General features: G+C 56.4%; 1 protein-coding gene across 1 annotated transcript; it reads left to right on the top strand.

Annotated features, from left to right (window-relative positions):
- The first annotated feature begins 949 nt into the window (after positions 1–949).
- Positions 950–26,502, top strand: GGT7 (gamma-glutamyltransferase 7). The gene is made up of 15 exons (XM_054392139.1): positions 950–1,136; positions 6,133–6,359; positions 8,068–8,219; positions 9,063–9,174; positions 9,823–9,890; positions 10,510–10,583; positions 10,958–11,151; positions 14,562–14,649; positions 15,934–16,061; positions 18,205–18,293; positions 19,054–19,200; positions 19,837–19,954; positions 20,857–20,994; positions 23,444–23,543; positions 26,339–26,502. The coding sequence occupies exons 1-15, from the start codon at positions 950–952 to the stop codon at positions 26,500–26,502; spliced, it is 1,986 nt and encodes a 661-aa protein (XP_054248114.1).
- The last annotated feature ends 707 nt before the right edge of the window (positions 26,503–27,209 follow it).

The following is a 27,209-nucleotide window of genomic DNA, read 5'->3' as shown; positions in this document are numbered from 1 at the left end:
TGGCCCCTACCCGGTCCCTGGCACACAGCTGTCCCCAGCAGTGCCCCCATGGGGCTATGGGGGCACAGCTGCAGCTGCTGTGGGAGAGCTGCCAGCGTGCTCCGAGTCAGGAATGCAGGTTCCTTTAGAGCTTCTCAGGAGCAAGGTGGAGAGGCTGACAGCCAAGAGATGCCAAGAGATGCCACGGCGGGAAATGAGCATCCACACAGCTGCCCTGCTCGGGGGCTGAAGGAGGGGTCTGGTGAGGATAGGACAGCCCTGGTTTGGCTGGAGCCGCTGAACAAGGCTGAACCAACAAGCAGCTTGAAAACAGGCTTTGAAGGCCAGGGTGCCCGAGTGAAGACCTTTGCCTAATTAACTGCAATTTCTAATACCAAAGTTGACACCCATCAGTGTAATGTGCCAGCTGCAGGCCGTGCTAGACATGCAGTGCTCCCCCACCCTCCTGGTGCAGAACTTGTTCCTCACATCCAATCTCAATCTGCTCTGCTCCAGCTTGAAGCCATTGCCCCTGGTCCTGTCCCTGCAGGCCTTTGGGAGCAGTCCCTCTGCAGCCTTCTTGTAGCCCCTTCAGGTACTGAAGGTGGTGATTAGGGCTCGCCGAAGCCTTCTCCTCACCAGGCAGTCCCCAGCCTGCTGTGTCTGTGTCTGTAACGAATGAACCCTATCGGGTATTTCAACTTTCTGAACCTGTGGTAGCTGCCAGTCCTGTTGGGGCCCCGGACAAGAAGCAGACGTGACTGGTTCCAGTGGTTCCAGGGCGTGCCGGGGCACAGGCAGACGCCGGGATGGCAGCCGTGAAGCGACGGCCTGCCCCGCCGGGCAGCGAGTCCCGGCGCCCCCTGCCCCGCCACCGCCCGCTCCCCGCACCGCCCCCCACGGCGGGGAGGAGCCGCCCGGCCGCTCCGGCGGCCTCGGCCCGGCCCCTTCCGGCTGCTGGGCGGCAGCGATGGCGGTGCCGGTGCCGGCGGAGGCGGCGGGAGGCCGGCAGCGGGCCCTGGCCGGCGGCTCGCCCGTGGACTACATGAGCATCACCAGCTTCCCGCGGCTGCCCGAGGAAGAGGCGGGCGGCGCGGCCGAGGGCGGCCTCCGCGCCCGGAAGGAGGAGGATGCGTTCCTGGGCGAGCAGGACACGGGTGAGGGGCGGCGGCCGAGCCCGCCCGCGGCCCCGCGTACCCCCGGGACCCGCTCCGCCCGCGGCCCGCAGCGGGCCAGGCCTTGGGGTCCCCTCGAAGCGCAGCTCCCCCGCTCGCCGTTCCCACCGCCCTCCCCTCGCCCGGCCCCAGGCGGCCCTGGCCCCACGCGGGGAGCGGGGCTCGTCGGGCTCCCGCGGTCGCCGGCCCCGCGGGTACCTCGGGGGGGCGCCCCGGTAGGTGCCCTGGATGCGGCTCGGGGCTGGCGCTCCCTGCCGCGGGTGCGTGGCCACAATAAAGCCAGGAGGGCCTCTGGTCCCTGGGCAACCTCTGCCTGTCTGTCATTGATTGCCTCAGCAGCTCACAAACGCAGCTTCTCTCCCAGCCCTGGCGCTGCTTCAGAGCCCAGTGGCAGCTCTCTGCCCTCTCGACCCCGATGCCCACGGTTGAGCCGGCCCCGTGTGTGCCCCTTGTCCTCTGCCCCTGTGCCCTGCTGTGGCCTCTGGGTGAAGTCCCCATTGCCCCTTCTCCTCCCGTGCCACCCCACACTGGTGTGTGGGGACAGCCCTTCCGAAGGCACAAGAAGGTCTTTGCACATGGAGCAGAGTTCGGTGTGAGTGTGGTTGTGCCGGCAGCCTGCCAGCCGTGGGGTCGCTGCAGGTGCCAGGGTGTGGGGTGGCAGCAGGAGCTGCTCCTCTTCAATGTGTGGCAGAAGCCAGCTCTGTGTCTCTGTGCCATGTCATCAGCTGGCCCAGCAGGGAGGGAACCCAGACCTTTGTTTTCTACAGCCCAGAAGACCTCATTAAAAGGAGGAAGCCCCTGAGGTGCTGTCAGTGCTGGGGACAGACTCCCCCCAAGGCCTAAACAGTTCCACATGACGGCACTGCTGGAGCACATGAGCTGCTGCAGGCTCTGCCGTCCCCTCTGCAGTGGCTCCAGAGCTATGCTGGCCCTGGCTCCCCGAAGTGCTGGTTTCCATGTGTCCTTAACAGTACACGTGGCAGCCAGGGAGGGTTTGGTGGCTTCTTTTCCAAGCATGACCACTGATGGTGGGATGGGCACCTTGCAGGCTGCTCCTTGCCTTCCGTGCTCCCAGCTGAACCCTCCCAGCTGCTCCTGCCCTCAAAGCAGAGTCTTGCCGTCCCCATGCAGCACCAGTGGCCACTGAGACTGAGTGGCTCACCCAAGGCCATGAGGTATGGCTGTGGTGGAGAGCAAAGGGACTTTGTAGGTGGGGGAGAAACCACCCTGGAGGGCTGTGGACGGCCCTCTCCCATGGTTGCCCCCTGGATGTTCATGTCCCCTCGTGCTGGGCTGGCCTGCCACCAGCACTACAGCAGCAGGGGCATGATGTCCTGGAGGGGTTGGGCACAGGAGCCCAGCTCTCTCCTCACTGGGGCTGGTGCCTCACTAAGTGGTGCCAGGGGCTGTGTGTGACATCCCTCCCCAAAGGCATCCCCTGCCAGGCCAGTTGATGCCCCTACCAGAGACAACCTCTGTACCAGTACCCTCTGAGCCAGGCCTCCTGCTTTGCCCACACACTGCAGCCCAGCTCAACCCAAAGGTGCTGTGCATGGCTCTGGGTGCACTGCATTGCAGCTCACTCAACCCAAAGGTGCTGTGCATGGCTCTGGGTGCACTGCATTGCAGCTCACTCAGCCCAACCCAGAGGTGCTGTGCATGGCTCTGGGTGCACTGCATTGCAGCCCAGCTCAACCCAGAGGTGCTGTGCATGGCTCTGGGTGCACTGCATTGCAGCTCACTCAGCCCAACCCAGAGGTGCTGTGCATGGCTCTGGGTGCACTGCATTGCAGCCCAGCTCAACCCAGAGGTGCTGTGCATGGCTCTGGGTGCACTGCATTGCAGCTCACTCAACCCAGAGGTGCTGTGCATGGCGCTGGGTGCACTGCATTGCAGCTCACTCAGCCCAACCCAGAGGTGCTGTGCATGGCTCTGGGTGCACTGCATTGCAGCTCACTCAGCCCAGAGGTGCTGTGCATGGCTCTGGGTGCACTGCATTGCAGCTCACTCAGCCCAGAGGTGCTGTGCAGGGTTCTAGGTGCAGGCTGGGACAGCTGAGCCTTTCCCAGCCATGCTCCCAAACTGCTGCAGCATGAAGGAGGTTCAGTTCACCCCGGGGGGATTCCCTGGCTGCAGGGGGTTTACTCCTGGTTGTAGCATCACTGAAATGAAAACAAACTCCCTGACTCGCCCCTAGAGAGATGCACTCAGGAGGTCTTAATATCATGGCAAGGACAGGGCTGGCAGTCTCCATGGGGATGCTGCCTGCCAGAACAGGCAGAGAGGCACAGTGGTGTGGTGGGGGCTGTGCAGTTCCCTGCTCCTTCACTTCTCCTTTACCCCAACCCCAGGAAGCATCCCCAGTGGGGAGAGACAAGCTTCCCCTCCTGCCTTTTCCACTGAGAGATCCTCTTCTTCTCACCACAGATGTGCAGGACACTGCAGCGACTGCTGGCTCTCTGCAGCCCCCCCAGATTCATCCAGGAGCCCACTGGGTGCCCAGCAGGCACAGGCATGTCCCCACTGCTGCCTCAGCAGCTCCGTGTGCCCAGCAGCAAGTGGTGCCCAGGCAGGGCAGGCTCAGCTGGTGCCCTCCCCACTGCAAGGGCAGCAGCTGATCAAGCAGATTCAAAGCATCTTTCAGAGCAAGAGAGACTTTTCCGTCCTGCTGAGCACTGCTTGCCCTGGGCAGATGCCTGCCCCATTGCCTTGGCCACCTGGAGCTGGGCATTCTGAGAGCAGCTGGGTTTGACAGAGGGCCTCAGCAGCTGGAGGAAGCAAGAGATGAAGGCAGAGCCTCTCCTGAGCAGGTGGACGCCCTGGGGCCCTCCAGTTTGCAGGTTTGCTCCTCTCTGCCCTCTCTGCCCTCTCTGCAGTGCTCCCACAGGGGTACTGTGGCCAGACCACAGCTTCTGCTTCACCTCTGTTCTGCTCAGGTGCCCAAGCATAGCTCCAAATAAGGCTGCTGGAGGGTCTTTCTATTTCTTACTTTCTTCTTCTTCAGTCCTGCTGCATTTCAGAGACCTGTTTGCAAGTCAGTGCTGTGTTAAGAACCCTCCAGCAGCTGTGGGCCCATCTCTGAAGCCTGGTGAAGGGACTGAAAAGCAGTGGGATTCAGGGGGGTTTCTGCCCCTCTTGATCTGCAGGGAAGTCACTTTGGAATAATTAGAGCTATAGGAAGTGAGCACTAAAATGACCAAAAGTTCCAGTGTTCCACCACCCTTGATAGGACCAGGAGCAATGGATATAAACTGCAGCACAGGAGGTTCCACCTCAACATGAGGAGGAACTTCTGCACTGTGAGGGTCCCAGAGCCCTGGAGCAGGCTGCCCAGAGAGGTTGTGGAGTCTCCTTCTGTGGAGCCTTTGCAGCCCTGTCTGGATGTGTTCCTGTGTGACCTGTGCTGGATTCTGAGGTCCTGCTCTGGCAGGGGGTTGGACTGGAAGCTCTCCAGAGGTCCCTTCCTGGGAGCCTGTGACCACCCTCATGGTCAAGAACATATCCCTGCAGTACTCAGAGAAGATACCAAACAGTTTTAGTGTGCCAGGCAGACTCTTCTTCACTTTGGCAGAGAAGTTAAAACATGACATGATGGGGCTGGTGCTCACAGCAGAGCAAAGGCATCCTGCAGAACAAACTGGCTCCAGGAGGCAGCTACAGACAGACAAACAGACAATAAATGCAGTCCCAGGGTTAGGGCAGTGATCCCCTGACATGGTCTTGGTATTCCACCAGGCCAGGGAAAGGCTGCAAAAGCCACTTGAGCATGAGCTTACAGGCCAGAAGCATAGAGGAGACAGGTTGGAGAGGAATTTAAGAATGGAAGTGGCTGGACTCAGAGAAGATGTGTTGGAAGAAGGGGAGAAGAATCCACAGATGAGCATTAAACACTTCAGCTCTGCAGCTGGGTTCAAACATTAAGCTGGAGAAAAATGTCTCCAGGCTCTGAATCCCATTTGTACCAGAAAGAAGAGATGGTGTGGCTGAAAGTGACCATTAACTTCCAAATGAAAGCACAGGCAGCACGTTTGCTTTATTAGGAGGCTGGCAGTGACTGGGCAGATGTCTGTGTGATTCACAAAGGCAGTGCTACGTTGGTAAAAGCCCTGAGCCAGAGCAAGAAACAGAGCAGTCTCTGCTTTTGTGACACTTCAGCTGCTTTGGTTTGTTCAGCTAACTCAAAAACAAGGTGCAGTGACCAGCAGCTGAGCCAGAAAGTCTCCTGAGGGCTGGGAGCCCTGGGGCAAGTAGCAGCCTTGTTGTGAGGGGCAGTAGCAGCCTTGTGAGGGGCAGGAGCAGCCCTGCTGTGAGGGGCAGTAGCAGCTCTGTTGTGAGGGGCAGTAGCAGCCCTGCTGTGAGGGGCAGTAGTAGATCTGTTGTGAGGGGCAGTAGTAGATCTGTTGTGAGGGGCAGGAGCAGCTCTGTTGTGAGGGGCAGTAGCAGCCTGTGAGGGGCAGGAGCAGCTCTGTTGTGAGGGGCAGTAGCAGCCCTGCTGTGAGGGGCAGTAGTAGATCTGTTGTGAGGGGCAGGAGCAGCTCTGTTGTGAGGGGCAGTAGCAGCTCTGTTGTGAGGGGCAGTAGCAGCTCTGTTGTGAGGGGCAGTAGCAGCCCTGCTGTGAGGGGCAGTAGTAGATCTGTTGTGAGGGGCAGGAGCAGCTCTGTTGTGAGGGGCAGGAGCAGCCCTGCTGTGAGGGGCAGGAGTAGCTCTGTTGTGAGGGGCAGGAGCAGCTCTGTTGTGAGGGGCAGTAGTAGATCTGTTGTGAGGGGCAGGAGCAGCTCTGTTGTGAGGGGCAGTAGTAGATCTGTTGTGAGGGGCAGGAGCAGTTCTGTTGTGAGGGGCAGTAGTAGATCTGTTGTGAGGGGCAGTAGCAGCCCTGCTGTGAGGGGCAGGGGGCGGTGTCAGTGCTGGCTGAGCACTGCAACCGGAGCCCTGTGTTGCTCAATCCCTGACGCTGCCTTTCTCCCTGCCGCACACCCAGACCCAGACTCCTTCCTGAAGTCTGCGCGGCTGCAGCGCCTGCCCTCGTCCTCCTCGGAGATGGGGAGCCAGGACGTGTCCCCGCTGCAGGAGACCAGCAAGGATCCTTTCTCTGGAGACTGCAGCTGCCGGCAGGATGGGCTGACTGTCATCATCACTGCCTGCCTGACCTTCGCCACGGGGGTCACAGTGGCCCTGATCATGCAGATCTACTTTGGGGACCCTCAGGTAAGAGGAAGCAGTGGCTCTGCTGGCTTGGAAACCTTCCCTCCCTGCCAGCAGCTGAGGGGCTGAGTGCTGCTGTCAGCCAGCCCTTGGCTGCTGAGTCTCTGTCAGTCCAGCCCAGGTTGTCTCGAAGGCTTTCTCCTGGGGCTGGGGTCTGTGCTCAGAGAGGCTTTCAGTCCCTGCCCTCTGGCTGTGCCTGGCAGGTTTGGGGGTGCTGTCAGGGGAAATGGGCAGCCCTGCTGCTGTGGTTTGAGTCAGGAGTGGATGCTTTCAGAACAAGCTCTCCTTAGTCAAGCAGTAGGCATCTTTTGTACATCTCCACTTGAGGGAGATTTATGCCCAGGGTTCCCTCTGGAAGGATCCTCCAGGACTAAGCAGGGCAGTAGCTGAAAACAGAGCTGAGCCTCCTGTTGAGCTGTCTCACAGAGTAGTGTTAAAGTGCAGGGCAAAGCAGGCATGGCCATGGGGTGATACCTTCCTGCAGAACTCCTCCTGCCACATGCTGCAAGGATCAGCCTGGTGAGGGGCAGCCAGTGGTCACCATCATCTTCTCCATGGACTGCCCCAGGGGCCAGTGCTGGAGGCAGTGCCCTGGCTGTGGCACTGCTGGAAGGCACAGTCCTGCCTGCCCTGCCCCTTCCCAAGGCTACTCTGGCTCCTGCAGAGACTGCAGTTTGTCCCATAGGGTTACAATGATCCTTTTCAAACCTCCTGTGACCACCTCAGCCCTGGCATTGGCACCAGGGATGGATGAGAACAAGTGGTGGTGCTGGGGGCTGCATTCCCACCTCTAGTGACCACGCTGCCACAGCACAGTGGCACTGCAGCACGGCCCACTACTCTTGAGCACAGGGGGTTGTGGGGGGCAGGGTGAGCTGTGGCCCACCAGCTCAGCATGGCTGCTGTTGGAAGCTGGCTGAGCTGGTGACCACAGCTAGCAGCAGAGTGGCCACAGCTGCCCTGGTGCAGGGGTGTGCCAAGGCACTTGTTGGTCCCACTGGCATTTGGAAGCACCTGAGAATGCAGATTGACCACAGCCTCAGCTTCGGGGTCATAGAATCACAGAATGGTCTGGGCTGGAAGGGACCTCCAAAGCTCATCCAGTCCAACCCCCTGCACTCAGCAGGAACATCCTCCCCTGGATCAGGTTGCCCAGAGCCCTGTCCAGCCTCACCTTGAACAGCTCCAGGCACCTGGAGCCTCAACCACCTCCCTGGGCAACCTGTTGCAGTGTTCCACCACCCTCATGGTGCAGAACTTGTTCCTCACATCCAATCTCAATCTGCTCTGCTCTAGTTTGAAGCCATTGCCCCTGGTCCTGTCCCTGCAGCCTTTGGGAGCAGTCCCTCTGCAGCCTTCTTGTATCCTCCTTGAGGTACTGGAAGCTGCTCTAAGGTCTCCCTGGAGCCTTCTCTTCTCCAGGCTGAACACCCCCAGCTCCCTCAGCCTGTCCTCACAGCAGAGCTGCTCCAACCCCCTGAGCATTCTCATGGCCTCCTCTGGCCCCTCCCCCATCAGGTCCAGGTCCTTCCTGTGTTGAGGGCTCCAGAGCTGGACACAGCCCTGCAGGTGAGGTCTCCCCAGGGCAGATCACAGCCAAGTGTCAGAATCCCCTCTCCGGGCCTGCTGAGCTCTGGGTGTGAGAGCTGAGCGAAGGTGTGGGCAGCGGCCGCAGCCGTGCCCGTGCCCAGGCGCTGTGCGGTGCCCGCAGGTGGTGCGGCGCGGCGCGGTGGTGACGGACAGCGGCCGCTGCACGGCGCTGGGCTCGGCGGTGCTGCACCAGCAGGGCTCCTCGGTGGACGCCGCCATCGCCGCCGCCCTCTGCGCCGGCGTCGTCAACCCCCACGCCTCGGGGCTCGGCGGGTAAGTGCCCACAGCTCTGCCCCTCTGCTCTGCCCACCCCGCTCAGGTGTGCCGCCCTGCTGAGTGCCAGGTTACGGTGCTGGGGCTCTCACGTCAGGGGGTGGGCAACCTGGGTTGGGCACAGAGATGGGCAACCCTCCCCTGGGCCAAGCTGACACTGAGGGACATTGACTGCCAGGGAGGGAAAAGCTGTCCCTGCCGTGATGGCAGCCAGCAGGGTCCAATCTCAGGCTCGAGGGGGCTGCAAAGGTGACCAGAGGCTGCTGAGCCTCTCTGGGAGTGTGCCAGGAGCTCAGAGCAGCCTAGGCTCAGTCCCAGTGCCTCCAGACACTGAGGGCTTTCCTCTGTCAGCTCCACTCCTGCTGCAGCAGGAGGCTGAGGCCTGAGCCTTGCTCTGGGGGAGGCAGGGTGGCAGGTGGCCTCCTGCCAGCCCTCCTCCCCAGGCTGGCATCCACGTGAGCCAGGTGCTCTCAGGTCTGCAGGAGGTCTTGGGAGCGTTGCATAAAGCTCTGACACTTGATAGCTTCTCCAGGCTGGGCCTCAGGTTGCTGCTGTAAGCAAACTCCCTCTTTTGTTGCAAAACTGCTTGGATTAGAAAGAAAATCCCAGACAGTCCCCTCCTGGCAGGGGAACAGAGCCAGAGGCCCTCTGGCCAGGCTGGCAGGGACTGATGCAGCCTGGCTGCAGGCTTAGCTTGGGGGCAGCCTGCGTCCCACACTGGATGACCTCCTGTGATGGCCTCATCACACCAGGTCTGCCCTGGCCCCTCTGCTCTTCATCCTGGCTGTGCAGCAGGGCTGTGGCAGGGCAGCTGGTGCCATGCTGTGCCCCTGTCTGCCGCAGGGGTGGGGTGATGCTGGTCCATGACATCCGGAAGAACAGGAGCTGGGTGATTGACTTCCGTGAAGCAGCTCCCCAGGGCATCCCGCTGGAGGGGCACCTGCAGGACACCAAGGTGAGGACCAGCGGCCCAGGGGCCAGCCCGTCAGGGGCTGTAACTGGCTGATGGCTCCAGCTGCCTTCTCCAGGCAGCTCTGGGGCCTGGGGAAGCGACAGGAGGCCTCTCCCACCGTGGGAGATCCAGGCCCCATAGGCATGGGCAGTGCAGCAAAAACACTTTTTTGGCAGCCCCCAAGCACCTGGAGCCTGCAGGACTTTGGGACTAAAGAGGCATTGGCCTGCAGCAGTGGGGAGTGGGAGGATCAGAGTCCAGTGGCATAGAATCCTAGAATGAGTTGGGTTGGAAGGGACCTCAAAGCTCATCCAGTTCCAACCCACCAGCCCAGGTTGCTCAAGGCCTGATCCAGCCTGGCCTTGAGCACCTCCAGGGAGGAGACATGCACAGCCTCCCTGGGCAACCTGTGCTAGTCTCTCCCCACCCTCACTGTCATTTTCCTGAGGTATTTTTCCTGGCCAAAGTCAGCTGGATTTGCCTCTTTCTTTCCCAAATCTGTTGTTCCCTGGTTTCCTGTTTGCTACAGACCTCTTCCCCATGCAGACACTTCCCTTATGAACGTGACTTGCATCTCCTTGACATGCATCTGGGGCCCATACCCTCATGGGGGGAGGCTTCTCTTTCCTTTCTGTCCTTCCTGTCTTACAGCCAGGGCTGCTGGTGGGGGTGCCAGGCATGCTCCGAGGGATGCAGCAGGCACACCAGTTACACGGCAGGTAAGGCTGGCACAGGCAGGCTGCCTTCCTGCCGTACCCTGGGGTCCACACAGAGGATCTGGGAGCACAGGAGCCCTTGCCATCAGTCCACGTTCTCAGCCACCAGCCAAAGGCATTAGCCAAGGGGTGCTTACAGGCTTGTATTGAAAAAAAAATGTTCATTTTTTTGGTACTTCAGTTATGAACAGCAAGAACTGAGCTTGGATTTCTGCAAAGCCAGGCTGTGGGCAATGAATGTTCCCTTAGGAGCAGGCTCAGGATGTTGCCATGCCTGGCTGTGTATTTCCAGTCTCTCTTTAGGCATCACTTGATGCTCTGTTGGGACAGGGAGGGAGGGATCTTAGAGACTTGCTCAAGGCCAGAGCCTGGCCTGAGGTTGTGCTCTTCCCCTGCCCTTGCACTGCAGCTGCTCTCTGGTGCACATTGTGGAGCACTGGGCTTATCTTGCTGAAGAGAAACACCACACTGAGAGCTCAGGGCTCCCTTTGGCCACTGCTGCCCCCACAGCCTGGACTCTCAGGAGCCCCCTGAGCACACAGCTGAGCTCTGGGCTTGCTGCCATTACCTTGTCCTGCTGCACCCCTCAAAGGACTTTCTCCTTGTCCCTTCTCCTTTGCAGGCTGCCATGGTCCAAGCTGCTGGGCCTCGTGGCTGGTGTTGCCCAGGATGGGTTTAATGTCACACATGAGTTGGGTGAGTACCTGCTGTGCAGGGGAGGAGCCCCCAGACCGCTGCAGGGCAGCTGGGGCTGTAGGTGGTTGTTCATGGGAAGTGAAGGCTCTGTGGACTTGGAAGTGGGTGGTAGTGGGAGCTGAGCAATGTGTGAGCCCCAGGCTGCAAGGGCAGAGCGTGGTGGCAGCAGGAGCAGCTCAGAGCAGCTGGGCAGCCCCCCAGGGCCTGGCACAGGATTCCTTTGGCTTTCCTCCCCAGCCTCCCTCCAGGTTTGAAGCAGGGGCAGAGGCAGCAGCAAAGTCTCACCATGTCCCCACCAGGGGCACAGTGACTCCAGGTTTCTGCCTGTCCCTGCACCTGGCTTTTCTGGATGTCCTTCCCCTTCTTGCCCACAGCCACAGCCATCAGTGAGCTGAAGGACCTGAACTACTCAGAGAGGTTCCGGGAGACCTTCCTGCCCTCTGGGCAGCCCCTGCTGCCTGGCACCTTCGTCAGGCGCCTGGACCTTGCCGCCCTGCTGCAGCTGCTGGGGGCAGAAGGGGCATCAGCTTTCTACAGTGGAAACCTGACCCAGGAGATCATCTCTGAGGTGAGCCATGTCTGTCCCTGCCTCTGCCCCAGAGCACACAGCACAGCCCAGGCTGGGGCTGCCATCTGCCATGTCACCTGCTCCAGGGCACAGCCTGGAGATGAGCCACGGCCAGGTGCCAGCACAACGATGGAGACCAATGTGTGGAGCCTCCTGTTCCTTCTGTCCCTGCCACTGCAGTGGGGTGAGGCACACACAGGTCACCCACAGCCTGCACAAATGAAAGCTCCCTTTGCTTTGCAGCCAGGGGAGAGTGGCTTTGGGAAGGAAGGAACACCAGGCCCAGGCTCCAGAACCCCCTTGGAGCTGTCACTGTCAGGGACAGCCCTTGCTGCACATCACGAGAGGTGCCCCGCTGCTGAGAGGCACATTTGTGTTGGCACTGGGACTGTAGGTTAGAGACTGCAGGAAGGTGATTTGGGGCTGTAGGTTAGAGGAGACTGCAGGAAGGTGATTTGGGGCTGCAGGTTAGAGACTGCAGGAAGGTGATTTGGGGCTCTAGGTTAGAGACTGCAGGAAGGTGATTTGGGGCTGCAGGTTAGAGACTGCAGGAAGGTGATTTGGGGCTGTAGGTTAGAGACTGCAGGAAGGTGATTTGGGGCTGCAGGTTAGAGACTCCAGGCAGATGATGTAAAAATCCAAGTGAAAGCCCATGAGCAGAGGCTCACACAGACTTGGCCCCACCTAGGGATTAACTCCTGTTTAACTCCTGGTGTTAGAGGAATTACAGCCCCAAAAAAGTTGGATTGGTAAAAAAAAAACCAAACCAAACCAAACCAACAATTCCAGTCCCTGGGCAGCTGCACTCAGAGTGGTTGGATGCACCATTTTCTCCCACCACTGTGCTTCAAGTGCTGCACCTTCACCATACCATCACTAACCTAGGATGGGTTCATTCAGCTCAATCCTTAGACACTTGTGAGCTCTGTGTTTGGAAATCTGCTCCCGTGCTTCACCTGGACCACTGCAGAGGTGCAGAACAAGGGACAGGAGGACTTTCAAGCCTGTGGTGTATCTGCACAGCTAAACCCTGCTCTGTCACCCTGCTCCTCTGACCTGAGGGCTGCCACAGGGAAGCACAACCTCTTGATGGAGGGGTGAGGCCCAGGGTTACACCACCAAAGGCCCTGGCATGCTCTGGGCTCAGGTGTGCAGCCCAGAGCAAAGTGCTGGCTTCCCACAGTGCTTGTTTGTCCTGCAAAGGGAGGGCACTGCTGTGGTGAAATCCAGTAAAGCTCCAGCACACCCTGCCCTTTGTTTCCATCCGGTGGCAGGAAGGCTCAGGTGCAAACCCCATGGTCTGTGTGGAATCTGAGATGTGTCTGCAGCCTGTGGCTGCCCAGGCCTTCTCCTCTTCCTGTGCCATCAGGCTCCTCCTTCCCCTCTCCCTGCTGCTTCTCCCAGGCTTTCCACTGGCCAAGCTCCAGGGAGCCAGCTCCAGGCACGGGCACCTGCCTGCTCATCTCAGCCACTGGGGTCAGCATGGGCTGTTGCCTGGCACTGCTTTGGGAAGGGGGCAGGGATCCCAAGTAGAGGACACAACTTCTGCAGCTTTGGGGTGGTTTGATGAGCTCCTCCCCACAGCATGCCCTGCATTGGTGTCCTGCTGCAGTGATTGGTCCATTTGTGCCTGAGGAGCTGCTGTTGGCTGGGCAGGTCAGCAGGGAGGGCATGGAGAGGGTAAGGTCAGCAGGGAGGGTGTGGAGAGGGTAAGGTCAGGAGGGAGGGCATGCAGAGGTTGTCTGTCCCTGCCCATTGCTGGATGGAAATGGGCATGGAAATTGGAAGGGGCTGCCCAGGGAACTGGTGGGGTTGACCTCCCTGGAGGTGTTTAAGAGAAGCCTGGATGAGGCACTTGGTGCCATGGTCTGGTTGGTTAGGTAGGGTTGGGTGATCTGTCGGACTTGATGATCTTGGAGGTCTCTTCCAACCTGGCTGATACTGTGATGAATCTGTGAAATCCAGAGGACTCACAGCAGCAACTCAGCCCAGCACAACCTCTCTCCAGGTTGTGTTCTTCTCCTAGGTGGAAGGAAAGAGCTGGCTCCTAAGCACAGCCGCATCTGTGTGCTGCCTGAGGTGGGTTACAAACCCCCAAAGAGAGCTCAGGAACAACCTGAGTGAAGCCTTTGAAGGAGCTTTTTAGATCAGCAGAGTGCAGTTGTGAAGGTCCTACCTATTCTCCCTCACGAATCTGCCATGGAAGGCCTGCAGTGCAGGGAGCTGCTCAGCTTTACTGCTTGTGAGCATTACCAAACCCAGAAGGAACTGCACCTCCAGGACAGCCTTACAGACAGACCAAGGGTACAGCAGCTGAAATAAATACAACCAGGGTGGGAGTTCCTGAAAGCTTCTTGTGATAGGCTATGCCAAGTTCTTCTCTCCTGGATCCACAGAGGGCTTTCAGCCTGGCAGTATTCAAATGCTTCATAGAACCTCAAAGTGCTCTGGGCTGGAAGGAATCTCCAAAGCTCATCCAGTCCAACCCCCTGCACTCAGCAGGAATCTAGATCCCTCCCCTGGATCAGGTTGCCCAGAGCCCTGTCCAGCCTCACCTTGAACATCTCCAGGCACCTGGAGCCTCAACCACCTCCCTGGGCAACCTGTTGCAGTGTTCCACCACCCTCCTGGTGCAGAACTTGTTCCTCACATCCAATCTCAATCTGCTCTGCTCTAGTTTGAAGCCATTGCCCCTGGTCCTGTCCCTGCAGGCCTTTGGGAGCAGTCCCTCTGCAGCCTTCTTGTAGCCCCTTCAGGTACTGGAAGGGTGCTCTAAGGTCTCCCTGGAGCCTTCTCTTCTCCAGGCTGCACACCCCCAGCTCCCTCAGCCTGTCCTCATACCAGAGCTGCTCCAGTCCCTGATCATTCTCATGGCCTCCTCTGGCCCCTCTCCATCAGGTCCAGGTCTTTCCTGGACACAGCCCTGCAGGTGAGGTCCCCCCAGAGCAGAGCAGAGGGGCAGGATCCTCTCTCTCCTGCTCTGGCTACACTGCTTTGGATGCAGCCCAGGCTGCCCTTGGCCTTCTGTGCTGCCAGTGCCCATTGCTGGCTCCTGTCCAGCTTCTTGCCTACCTTTGACACACTCATGTGTGCCACCCAGCTGAGGGAAGGCTGCCAGGCAGTGGCAGTGCCCATCCTCAGGGGTAGGTAGAACATCTGCAGAGTGCCCATGGGGTGGGTGAGCTTTGGGAGGTGAGCTGCAGATGCTCCCAGCAGTGGTGAATGGTCAGCCAGGCTGCCAAGGCCATGAGAGCAGAGATGTTGAGGGTATCCTGAGGAGCCTGGCACTTGGCTCAGGAACCTCCATGGCCTTTGTCTGACAGTTGGTGTCTGTTCTCCTGGGCCAGCACGAGGAGCACAGGCAGCCTGGCCCCAGGTCTCAGGGTGTGCTGCTCTGCTCTCCTGCACAGGTCCAGAGCTATGGAGGAGTCCTGACTGAGGAAGACTTTCACAATTACAGTGTCCCAGTGGAGGATCCCATCCACACAGTCTACCGAGGTGAGCACCTGACCCACTGCCAGGAGACTCCACCTGGCAAGAGATGCCAACAGCATTGCATAAGAGCTGGAGCCAAAGCTGTGCTGAGGCTCTGCACAAAAGTCCTCCAGAGAGTTCCCTGCCCTTGCCCCCTGGCACTGACCCAGCTCAGGCAGCTCAGGAGGCTTTCAGCCCTTTGACGGAGGCCTGGTTTGACCTTGGCAGCATCTTTTGGAGGTGTCAGAGTGTCAGGATGCAGCATGGTCAGGGACTGCTGCAGTGTCTGGGTAGAAACTGGGCCATAGGCTGGCACAGACCTCAGAGTTGATCTACAAAGGGAGAAAAACTGACTGCAAAAAGTCCCTAAAATGCCATTCCTGTGGGGAAATCTCTGTGTCTGTTCTCCTGATAGCTGGAATCATAGCATCATGGAATTGTCTGGGTTGGAAAAGCCCTTTGAGAGCATCCAGTCCAACAGCAACCCAACCCCACCACGGGCACTAAACCATGGCCCCAAGAGCCATGGCCACAGGTTTCCTGAACCCCTCCAAGGGTGGAGACTCCACCACCTCCCTGGGCAGCCTGGGACAATCCCTGACCACTCTTGCAGCAAAGAAATTTTTCCTCCTCTCCAAACTAACCCTCCCCTGGCACAATTTCAAGCCATTGCCTCTCCATCTATTACCTGATCCTAGGGAGCAGAGCCCAGCCCCCACCTGGCTCCAGCCTCCTCTCAGGGAGCTGTAGAGAGGAATGAGGTCTCCCTCAGCCTCCTCCAGACCATACACCTGTGCCAGTGTCTGACCACTCTTGCTGTGAAATATTTCTTTCTAGTGTCCAGTCTAAACCTGCCCTGGTGCAGTTTAAGGCCATCTCCTCTTGTTCTGTCATGAATTACTTGTGAGAAGAGACCAGCACCACCCTCTGCACAACCTCCTCTCAGAGAGCTGTAGAGAGCAATGAGGTCTCCCCTCAGCCTCCTCCAGACTGCACACCCCCAGCTCCCTCAGCTGCTCCTCAGACCCATTTTATCTCTGTTCTTTCATACCACAGTCTAGAAACCAAGCAAGAACTGACTGTCAGATGATAATAAAGCCACCCCTGGCTTCCTTCAGCCAGCCTAAAGAAACAGAGAGACACAACAGGAGTGCTGTGAGGACTCCTTTTCAAATCATGCTCCTTCCATTAGTTCCCCTCAAATCTGGAAAGGTTTCCCTGTCCTCAGGAGGGAAGCTTCTGGGAGGGGATTAGAGCTGGACAGTAGCTGACACAAGCAGCTTCATTCCTCTCTTCTTCCCTTCACAGGTCACCTTGTTTTCAGCCCCCCTCCCCCACATGCAGGCCCTGCACTGATCACAGCCCTGAACATCCTGGAGGGCTTTAACATCACCACTGGAGCACCCAGGGGGAATACCTTGCACTGGCTGGCAGAGGTAAGGGCAGGGTCAGCCCTGGGCTGAATTTCTTGTGCTGCTGCCAATGTCTTGGCTGTACAGAAGTGCTTGCAGGTGCTTCCCAGAGCAGACTGAGCACAGAAGCTGCTGGGCTGTAAATCTGAGCTGTGCTGCTGCTCAAGAAGCTGTGGCTGCTCAAGAGGCTGTGGCTGCTGGAACCCACAGCCCAGCAGAGCTCTTTCTTGCTTGGGCAGAGCTTTCTCAGGAGAACAAGCTGTGGCTTTCCCCATTTCTTGTGTGTGAGCAGCCCTTCAGAATGACCCCACAGAGCTGCAGCTGGTCCCATGAATTTCCTTCACCTCTTACTGCTGCAGTGGCCCTGGCCGTGGCCCTGGCCATAGCCCAGCACTGCTGGGCACTGCAAGAGCAGTCAGTGGTCCTGCAAGCAAAAGCTTGTACCTGGTGATCCCAGGGCAAACAGACCCAGCCCCTTCTAGAAGAAGTCTTCTCATCCTAGCCCCCATCATGATCCCAGGTGTCCAGGTCATGGCTTTTCTGCTACTTAGGGCTGTCAGCCCCACCAAAGCATTGCAGCTCCCCAGGAAGTCAGACAAGTGTTCCCTTTCCTGCTCTGTGAGCAGAGTTCTGTCCTGAGGTGTTTAGCAGATCCCCAGCTGGGTCTTACCAGCTGGGAATTTTAAGGAAGGATGCAGACAGGCCAGTGGATGCTTGGAAATGATTGCCTCAGCCAAAATGCACAGCTGGAGGTGTCAGACACTGCTAGGCCTGAGCAGAGGCAGAGGAGGTTGGCTCAGTTGAGCTATTCTAGAGCTCTCTTCAGGAAGCTTTGGCTGAATCTGCTTGCCCTGCATTTGTACCAGGTCAAGAGTCTCCCCCCTTGGTTACCATGTCCCAGCTGAGGAACAGCAGCCTCCGGGTAAAGGGCAGCCACTCCACAAGGATGGAACCCCAGACACTTGGGATGCCCTGCTGAGTCCAGCCCTGGGACAGGCTGTGCCTGGGGGGGATGGTGATCTGCTGCTTTCAGTGGAGCTCTGCCTTGGCCACCAAGCCTCTTGTACCTGCTCTGTATGCTGTGATGGTCATGGGAACATCCCCTGCTGCAGGAGCTGATCCTGCTCTGCACAGGACCTGATCCTGCTCTGCACAGGACATCAGCAGCTGGATGCTGACACTGCAGGAGAGGTTGTTATGTGGTGCATCTCCCAGAGGAAGGCACTGCCCACTGCAGGGCAGTGCTGGGGGCAGATGGCAGGGCCTGCAGTCCTGCTAGGCACAGGCTGGCACCTTTCTTCCTGTGGCTGTCCTCTGGTCACACTCTGTGAAACCAGGGCTGCATGAACTCTGCCTGCAGATCCCTGCCCCTTTTTACACCTCAGTGTGCTGGGGCTGAGATTCCTGTTCAGACACTTTGGATGCCTTACAGCATCATGGAGTGGGCTGGGTTGGGAAAGCTCACCCAGTTCCAACCCGCCTGCCATGGGCAGGGACACCTCCCACTGTCATCAAACTTGTCCCTGCAGGCAGGAACAGGGCAGCAGAAGTTCCTGCAGGCAGGAACAGGGCAGCAGAAGTTCCTGCAGGCAGGAACAGGGCAGCAGAAGTTCCTACAGGCAGGAACAGGGCAGCAGAAGTTCCTGCAGGCAGGAACAGGGCAGCAGAAGTTCCTACAGGCAGGAACAGGGTGGCAGCTGCTGAGCAGAACACCTGATTTGTGCTGGGCAGTGGTGCTGTGCCAGTGGAGCTGCCATCTGGAGGCACTGACAAGCCCAGGACCCTCTGTCCTTCTGGGATTCAATTTGACCTCTGCTGTGGTGCTGACCACTCAGGAATGGAAATAGAAAGCAAGTGGCATCCTAGTGGCACTCTCTAGCAGCTGGCAATGCAGCTGAGCCACTGCTCACTCTTGCCAGGCATGTTCCACCTTTTACAAGCACTGCTGGGTATGCTCTGCTCCCCCAGCACAGGCTGTGATGCCAACCTGGTGCCCCTGTGGCATCCCTTTGCACAGAGGTGTCCCCAGGGCCATTTATCTCCATAGGCTCTGCCCAGCATGCCAGCAGGCCAGATACCTCCTGCTCTTGCAGTATCAGAAGTTAGGTTTCCAGGGCCACCTAAATGTTTGTTGTTTCTTTTCTCTTCCTGTCTTTGTTCCCTGTAGACATTAAAAATAGCCCTGAGTCTAACTGGCAACCTGGGAGACCCCTCTGAGGACCTGTCTGTCCCTCAGGCTGCAGCAGGCATGGTGAGGTGGGTGTGAAGCTGCCAGGCATGGGCACAGCTGCAGGAGAGCTGCTTGAGATCATTCCTGGGCTTGCTCTTTTCAGGGCACAGGGAAACCTGAGGCCTTTCTGTTGTACTGAGGAAAGCTCAGTCCTTGAGTGTCTTCCTAGGGCTCAATCTCCCACAGAGATCACAGCTGATGCCATGGGGCACTGGAGATGGGATGTAGGATGGCCTCACACAGAGGTTTCCTGGGGCCAGCTTGATCCTGAGGGTTCCCCCCACTTTCCCACCTCTTTGAGCATTCCCTGTCAGCAGGTTGGACAAATGACCATCCACATGCTCATCACCACACACGAGGCAGTTTCTGCCTCTCCCTTCCCCACCATGGAGCTTGGTGCCTTTGTGGTACACCCAACACGAGGTGAGGCCTTGGGCTTCAGCCCAGTCTCCCACCTCAGCCAGGTTTAGCTACCACTGGTGGCCAGAGCTGGCCCTGACTTGGCCTCCTCCTGAGGATTCTCCTGCAGCTGGGTGGTGCCAGCCCTTGTCCTGTGAGGGTGAGTTTGGCACTGCAGGCAGAGCCTGGCAGGTCCATGGCCTCATCTTTCCCTGCAGATTGAGCCACCTCACTTCCTTCCAGCTCCCTGTCTTCAGGGAGGCATCCCCAGGAGCAGTGCAGATGTGCCCCCACAGGGAGTCCAGGAGCTGTTTGGCCTCCCGGGCTCGTGGCTTCTTGCCTCCCAGGCTCATGGCTTCTTCTCTCCCTCCCTCCCTCCCTCTGCAGTCAGTTGGAGGCCAGTGCCCTGCGCCAGCTGATCAACGACTCCCTGCCCTCGCCCAGCCTCTGCCCACCCTGCTCCTCACACAGCAGCCCTGCTGCCAGCCAGGTCCTCGTCATGGGACCTGATGACTTCATTGTGGCAGCTGTCAGGTAAAGGATTTACTTCTTCCCACCATAACGTACTCAGAGAGTGGGAGCTTAGAGTCACTCACAGAATGTTCTGGGCTGGAAGGGAGCTCCAGAGCTCATCCAGTCCAACCCCCTGCACTCATCAGGGACATCCTCCCCTGGATCAGGTTGCCCAGAGCCCTGTCCAGCCTCACCTTGAAGATCTCCAGACACCTGGAGCCTCAACCACCTCCCTGGGCAACCTGTTGCAGTGTTCCACCACCCTCCTGGTGCAGAACTTGTTCCTCACATCCAGCAGAAAGCAGGTCCCTCTGTCCTGCTTAGTCCTGCAACAGGAGAAATGGGGAAGATGAGGTGAGGATGTCCCAGCTGGTGCTGCCCTGTGCCTCCTCCAGCCCCCTCACAGTGAAACATGTCTGGATTGGCCTGGATCTGCTCCCTGGAGAAAGTATGATGGCCACATCTGGGGACTGATGGGGGCATGGGGACAGACCCAGCACCAAGAGGAGAATCCTTAAACACAGGGAGGGAGAGAGATGCTATTGCAGCAAGTCTCTGTCAGGCCAAGGTAGGACAGAAAACTGGAGCCCTGAAAGCCTGAGGTGGACAAACATCTCTGGGAGGGTTTTGATGAGATTTCTTTGTGCTTCTTCCCAGTTCTTTGAATCGTCCCTTTGGCAGTGGAATAATAACACCCTCTGGAGTCCTCCTCAACAGTCAGATGCTGGACTTCTCCTGGCAGAATCAAACCCTGAACCACTCCCTTCCCAGGCTGGTAATGAGTGATGTGATAAATCCTTTTTTCCTGAGCTGGCTGCTCCATTCTTTTCAATGTTATTCTCACCTGCACAAGAGGGGGGCTGGTGAAGGGCTCATTAACACCTGAGAGGCAACAGGCTGCAGAAAGCTCTTCGTGTTTGATTGTCAGAGCCACTGAAACAGAGCAAACAGCAGACTCCATGTTCCAGTTGCCATTGTAATGCAGCAGCCAGCACTGCACACCTTGCTCAGCCATTTTCCCTGCAGTCCAGGTGCACTTCAAAGCAAACATCCTTCTCTGTGCACTTGGACTGAGGAACTGCTGTCTTGCAGGTTTAAAATTAGCAGACAGCAAAAAAAAAAATCTTCAGGTCATGGACAGAAACAATTCCAGACCAGTACCTATGGCCTCCAGTGCTGCCTGCTTTCTGCTTGCCATGGACTCAAACCATCCCACTTGGCTGGGCTGGGACTTTAGAATTGAGTGGATGGCTTCATGTGCCTTCTGTGAGAGGGCCATGGGATGGCATGGAACAGGTCCTGGTAACTTCAGAGAGCAGTGGCACAGCAGTGAGAGTGCCAGCCTTGTAGAACTACACAAGTGCAGTACTGGCTGAGGCAGAAGGAGTAAGAAGCTGCCCTGCACAGCTAAGAATCACACAATTATTTGGGCTGGAGAAGCCCTCCAAGATCATCCAGTTCAACCAGCAACCCAACCCCACCATGGCCATCAGACCACAGCCCCCAGAGCCATGGCTTGAACACCTCCAGTGATGGGGACTCCACCACCCTGGGCAGCCTGTGCCAATCCCTGACTGCTCTTGCAGCAAAAAATTTTTTTCCTCCTCTCCAAGCTAAGGCAGCAAAGCTGTAGTGAGCCTGGGGGAACCTTTTGCTGTGTCTTCTCTTCATCTGCAGCACAACCTCCCTGAGCCTGGGAAGCGGCCCCTGTCCTTCCTGCTGCCCACCATCGTGAGGCCATCCCAGGGCATGTGTGGGACATACCTGTGCCTGGCAGCCAGCCACGGGGACAGAGCCCTGAGCAGTATCGTTCAGGTCAGTGCTGTGCTCAGCAGATGCCCTGCACCCTAACCCAGGGAGCAAGGGAAAGGCTCCACACGGGGCTGGAAAGCGTTGGGAGTTTAAATGGCAGTACTGGTCACAACTACACACAGCAGTGCCAAACATGCAGGGAGCACCCAACAATTCACACCCAGCCCAGCTCTCCAGTCTGGGCTTCTCCAGAGACCTCACTGGATCATCACCTTAGTCTTGAGAAGACTGAGTGGGGATCTGATCAATGTCTATCAATATCTGAGGGGTGGGTGTCAGGAGGAGGGGGCCAGGCTCTTTTGGGTGGTGCACAGTGTTAGGACAAGGAACAATGGGTTCAAACTTGAACAGAGAAGATTTCACCTCAACATGAGGAGAAACTTCTTTACAGTGAGGGTGACAGAGCCCTGGAACAGGCTCCCCAGGGGGGTTGTGGAGTCTGCTTCTCTGGAGACTTTCAAACCCACCTGGATGCATTCCTGTGTGGACTACCCTAAGTGATGCTGCTCTGGCAGGGGGATTGGACCTGGTGATCTCTTGAGGTCCCTTCCAACCTCTGATATACTGTGAGACTATCACCTGCCCAAAACTTTCCCCCCACCAGGCCACATACCCAGGCTTCAAATGCCCTCCCAACCCCCCCCCCCCCCCCCATGCTTCTCTAAACCCAACCTGAGTGACACAGCTGAAAATTCAGATTGCCAGCTCCAGGCCCCAGCCAGGCCACTCCAGACCCCACTGCCCTGCATAGCAAAGATGGGGGAGCCCATGCCAGGAAAGGGGCAGAGAGAGGGAGAAGAAGAGGAAGGGGCAGCTTGTGCTGTTCCCTTGTAAAGGGGAGATGCAGGCATTCTGGGAATGAAATAACAAAGGATTACACTTTCCAGGGTGCATCTTCTGGTGTAGTCCTCCTGAAAGACTTCTCTGTGGTTGTTAAAGGCATCCAACCTCAAAGCACACCACCAGCCACCTGCCCTCTGCCAGCTCAGTGCTGAGCAGGCTCCCCTGCTGCAGCCTTTGCCTTCCAAACATCCCAGCCTGTATTGAAAATGGTGGCCACCTTGGAATCTTGGATGTCAGCAGCACCACAAACCTTTGGTTTTTCAGTTCTCTCATAGATTACTTCTCTTGCACCTCTCCTAATTGTAAAGAATGGGTTTGTGTCGTTCTGATACCTGCTCAAAGCTCATCTTAAGGATCATTGGCAAAGAAAGGAGCACTCCATACTCAGACAGCTGCAGGAGCCTGGCAGCCTTTAGCCCTTTTCCCCTTGAAAAGCTCCTTGTAGTGCATCCCCAGCTGAATCCCTCCCTGCTCAGCACTTGCTGTAAATTGGGCAGCTCCCCCTCATTTATGGTTTGTAATGAGGTGAAGTCCTTGCCAATGGCCTGAGTGTCTCCACAACAGCAGTGGCACAACAAGAAGGGCTTCCATTCCCTTTACCTTTTGGAAGACACCACTCAGAGCAGGACTAAGGCCACCCACTGCTTGCTTGCTTGTTTGGAGAAGTCCCAGGCTGAGCTCTTGGCTGTAACAGACACCTGCTTGGAAATGACATCCTGTTCCACACAGCTCTCCTAGTTTAGCAGGAACTCTGACTAAAAGCCTGAGCAGTCCTGCAAAGAGGCCACTTCTCCACCACCACCACACAGGTCACAGCTCAGGGGCCACTGCCTGTCTGTACAACCCTGCAGCCCTGCATGCAGTTTAGTGAAGGCTTCAAAATCTCCTTTTTTCTGCTACAGCAGCAGATGTTGGAGCCATCCACAGGGGGGGGAGCTCAGCAAGTTTGCTTCTCCTGTGCTAATGTAGTATAACAATAATGGATATTATTATTGTATATATTATATATTAATGTATAATAATAATATAAAAGAAGCAAGTTTGCTTCTCCTGTGCTAATATAGTATAATAATAAAATATTAATTATATAATTATTAATTAGACTTATTATAATATAATATATAAATAATAATATAATAAAAATTAAGTATATAATATAAATGATTATTATTATAATAGTATAATATAATTAATATAGAAATAATAATGCTATAATATACAATAATTTTTATTACATTCTTATATTATTATTTATATAATATATTATATTTTAATTATTATAATTAATAATTATAGAATTAATAATTTTATTATTATTATACTACATTAGCACAGGAGAAGCAAACTTGCTTCTTATATTTATTATTATTATTATTATTATTATTATTATTATTATTATTATTATTATTATTATTATTATTACAGGATGTTAGGGCTTGGAATGGAGCTCCGAAGATCATAAAGCAGTTATTATTTTTACTATTTATTATTAATTATTACTGTATTATTATTAATTACCAGTAATTTATTAGTATTGATGTATTGTTATTAATGCATTATCTAATAATAATTTGTTGTTGTTGTTGTTGATTTCTTCCTTCTGTTGCAGGTTTTGGTGAATGTGTTGGCACTGAACAAGAACCTGAGTGAGAGTTTGTCCCTTGGTCGCCTTCACCCAGAGCTTCAGTCCAACACCTTGCAAGTTGACAGTGAGTATGGGCCCTGGCTGTGCTCCAAATGGAGCAGGTTGAGAGAAGGAGCAGGGTCTGCTCAGCTCCCTGCTGTGCAGGTGTGAGCCCAGCACACAGCTCAGGGTGCCCTGGGGTCCCCAGTGTGTGTGCAGGGTCTGGGGCAAGACACAAACCAGCAACCCAGGTGCCTCGGAGCCTGCAGCTCTTGCTGAGCCATGCCCCTCGCTTTTGTCTTGGGAATGCTCCCTGGCCCCTCCAACACCACCTGGCCCAGCTGCTGGTCATAGGGTCACAGAATAGTAGAGGTTGGAAGGGACCTCTAGAGATCAAGACCAGCCCCCTGCCAGAGCAGGGTCACCCAGGGCAGGGCACACAGGAACACAGCCAGGTGGGTTTTGAATGTATCCAGAGCAGGAGACTCCACAACCTCTCTGCGCAGCCTGCTCCAGGCCTCCAGCACCCTCACACCAAAGAAGTTTCTCCTCATGTTGAGGTGGAGCCTCCTGGGTTCCAGTTTGTGTCCCTTGCCCCTTGTCCTGTCCCAGGACACCACTGACCAGAGCCTGGCCCCTTCTGCTTGACACCACCCTGCAGGTATTTGTCACCATTGATCAGATCTCCTCTCAGCCTTCTCCTCTCCATTCTAACCAGCCCCAGGGCTCTCAGCCTTTCCTCATCACACAGATGCTCCAGTCCCTTCATCATCCTCACAGCCTCTGTTGGTCACTCTCCAGCAGATCCCTGTCCCTCCTGAACTGGGGAGCTCAGAACTGGATGCAATATTCCAGGTGAGGTCTCAGCAGGGCAGAGTAGAGGAGAAGGATAACCTCCCTTGACCTGCTGGCCACACTCTTCTGAATGCACCCCAGGACCCCATTGGCCTTCTTGGCCACCAGGGCACATTGCTGTCCCATGGAGAACTTCTTGTCCAGCAGGACTACAAGGTTCTTCTCCATGGAGCTGCTTTCCAGCAGGTCAGCTCCAACCTGTCCTGCTGCAGAAGGTTGTTCCTCCCTTGCCCTTGTTGAACTTCATGAGGTTCCCTCTGCACAGCTCTCAGCCTGTCCAGGTCACACTGGATGGCAGCACAGCCTGAAGGGTGCCAGCTACTCCTCCCAGTTTGGTATCATGAGCAAACTGGCTGAGGGTCCACCTTGTCCCCTCAACCCAGGGTTGGTAGCAGCTTTGTCCTGTCCTTAAAAGCTTGCTGCAATCCTGTGCCATTGAGGATATCCAAAGCCACAAGACTGCAACCCCAGCTTCACCCAGACAGGTCCTGAAACCACTAGGAAACCTGCACTTGATTCCCACTGCCATGAAAGTTGCTCCTTCAGTGTCCTCTCCGTGTCCCTTAGCTCCACCAGCTGAGGAGATGACAAAGCTGATGGTAAGGCTTGGAGCTTGACAGTGCTGCAAATGCAGCCTGGGTGGTGGCACTCTGCAGACTGCTTCCAGCTCTTGTCCTTGTCCTTAGAAGTTGTCTTCTCTTGAGTAGCTTTGACAACCCCCCTGAGCCTTACCAGAGTGGACCACGGGTGAGGTTTGGTTCTCAGTTCACAGCAGTTCTCAGATGGTTCTCACTTCTCACATTTCACTCCAGTACCTGAAGGGCTCCAGGAAAGCTGGGGAGGGACTTTGGACAAGGGCTGGGAGTGGCAGGATGAGGGAGAATGGCTTTGAGCTGGGAGAGGGGAGATTGAGAGTGGAGAGGAGGAAGAAATTGTTGAGAGTGAGGGTGGGGAGAGACTGGCACAGGTTGCCCAAGGAGGCTGTGGATGTCCTCTTGGAGGTGTCCAAGTCCAGGCTGGATGAGGCCTTGAGAAAGCTGTGCTGGGGGGAGGTGTCCCTGCCCATGGCAGGGGTTGGAGCTGGATGAGCTTTAAGGTCCCTTCCAACCCAACCCATTCCATGATTCTGTAAGGACAGTTTCTAGGCCACTTGATTTCAGAGGAAGATCTAAAAATATCTGCTGTGTGAGACCTGCAAGCTTGGGAACTCCAATGGAATGAATGCAGATCCAAAGCTTCCAGAGCTCCTGATTTATGGGTTCAGCCATTTGGCAGGACCAAGATCTATGCTAAGGAACATCTGCAATGTCCATAGCTTAAATACCTGGGGCTGCTGTGTGCTGCTCAGGTGGTGCAGCTGCATCCCCAGCCTGCTGTCCTCAGGCACTTCCATACCTCAGGTAAACCAAACAGAAGCAGAAGAGCAGCAGCTGAAGGGAAGGGCTGGAGGGGGTGGCTGGGGGCTCACCACAACCTTTGGCATTTGGTGATTTGCTTTACTCTGGTTTGTTCTGAGCTGCCTTGCAGCTCATTCTGGCTAATACCTGCCTGCCAGGGTTGCTATTTGTAAGGACTACCCCTGCCCTGGCACAACAATAGCTGCAGTGCTTAGGTGCAGGCCTCTTGCTTTCCCCTCAGCCTCAAGAGGAGCATCTTCTGCACCTTTAAATGGGCCCTGGCCAGCTGTGAACAGCCTTTGCTGCTGGCAGGGCATTCTCCAGGGCAGTGAGTGCTGCTCTCCTCTGCTGCTTTGCTTGCCCTAGCTGGACCCCTTCTGAACAGGTGTATAAGGTCAGGTTGGATGAGGTCTGGAGCAGCCAAGTCTAGTTGTGAGGCATCCCTGTCCATGGCAGGGAGGCTGGAGCAGATGATCTCTGAGGTCCCTTCCAACCTAAGCCACCCTGTGGTTCTGAGGCTGCAGGCAGAGTCCTTCCCACTGCAGGTGCCCGAAGGGTTTAGCACCGAGCTCTGAATCAAAGGCAGCAGTGCTCTCAGCTACCAACTCCTTGTCTGCAATCCCTGCAGGTGAGTTTCCTGAAGAAGACATTGAATTACTTGTAGCCAGGGGCCACCAAGTGGACAGGGTGAAGGTGGTGTCCCTGGTTCATGGGGCCAGGAGAACCAACAGCTTCATCATCGGCCTGAAGGACCCCAGGAGCGTGGACGCTGCCGGAGCCACCATATCGTAGCACCTCCCAGGTGAGGTGCTCACTGACCAGGCTCACACAGCCAGCCCAAGTGATCTGCATGTCCTCAACCAGCCCCTCCTGCACCCCCAGGGCAGGAGTCCCCCCCCCCACTGCAGAGCAGCCTTCCTGCATTCCCCAGCCAGGGGCTGGCAGCACCCAGGTGCAGCTCTGTGCTCTGCTCCCTTGCTGCAGGAGCTGCAGGCAGCCCAGTCCTGCCTGCAGCAGGGCAGGAGCACACCTGTCCCTTGGCAGCCTTGCTAATGACAACTTCAGTCTTTCCAAAAGCCCAGGTCTAGCCAGATCTTAACCTCGGTGAGCAGGATCACTGGCAGAGGACAAACCTGATGATGATGATGCTGTCACCTTTATCCCCTTCTCTTTCCCAAGATCATTCTTTGCCTCTTGTGTAAGCCAAGAATCAGCACAGGCTAATGGAGTGTTTGTAGGGGCCTGCAGCTGGAATACTGGGGAGTCCTTCAGTTCTCCTGTGGGTGCCAGCTGGTTCTTACCAGCAGGCAGCCTCCTGTGTGGGTCTCTTTTCTACACTGATACATTCCTTCAATTCTGGGAGTCAGTATTTTGGATCAAGTAACTGTGCAGCCTCACTGGCAGGCTGATTTTTCTAACCGCAGCAATGGTTTTCAATTTCTAAGGACTTGTGACCACCACATCCCCCCCCAGTAGTTTTCTTACAGAGGTTCAGCCTC

This window comes from Indicator indicator, chromosome 24 (genome assembly GCF_027791375.1).
Source record: "Indicator indicator isolate 239-I01 chromosome 24, UM_Iind_1.1, whole genome shotgun sequence".
NCBI lineage: Eukaryota > Metazoa > Chordata > Aves > Piciformes > Indicatoridae > Indicator > Indicator indicator.
This window is presented reverse-complemented; position numbering and strand designations above follow the sequence as displayed.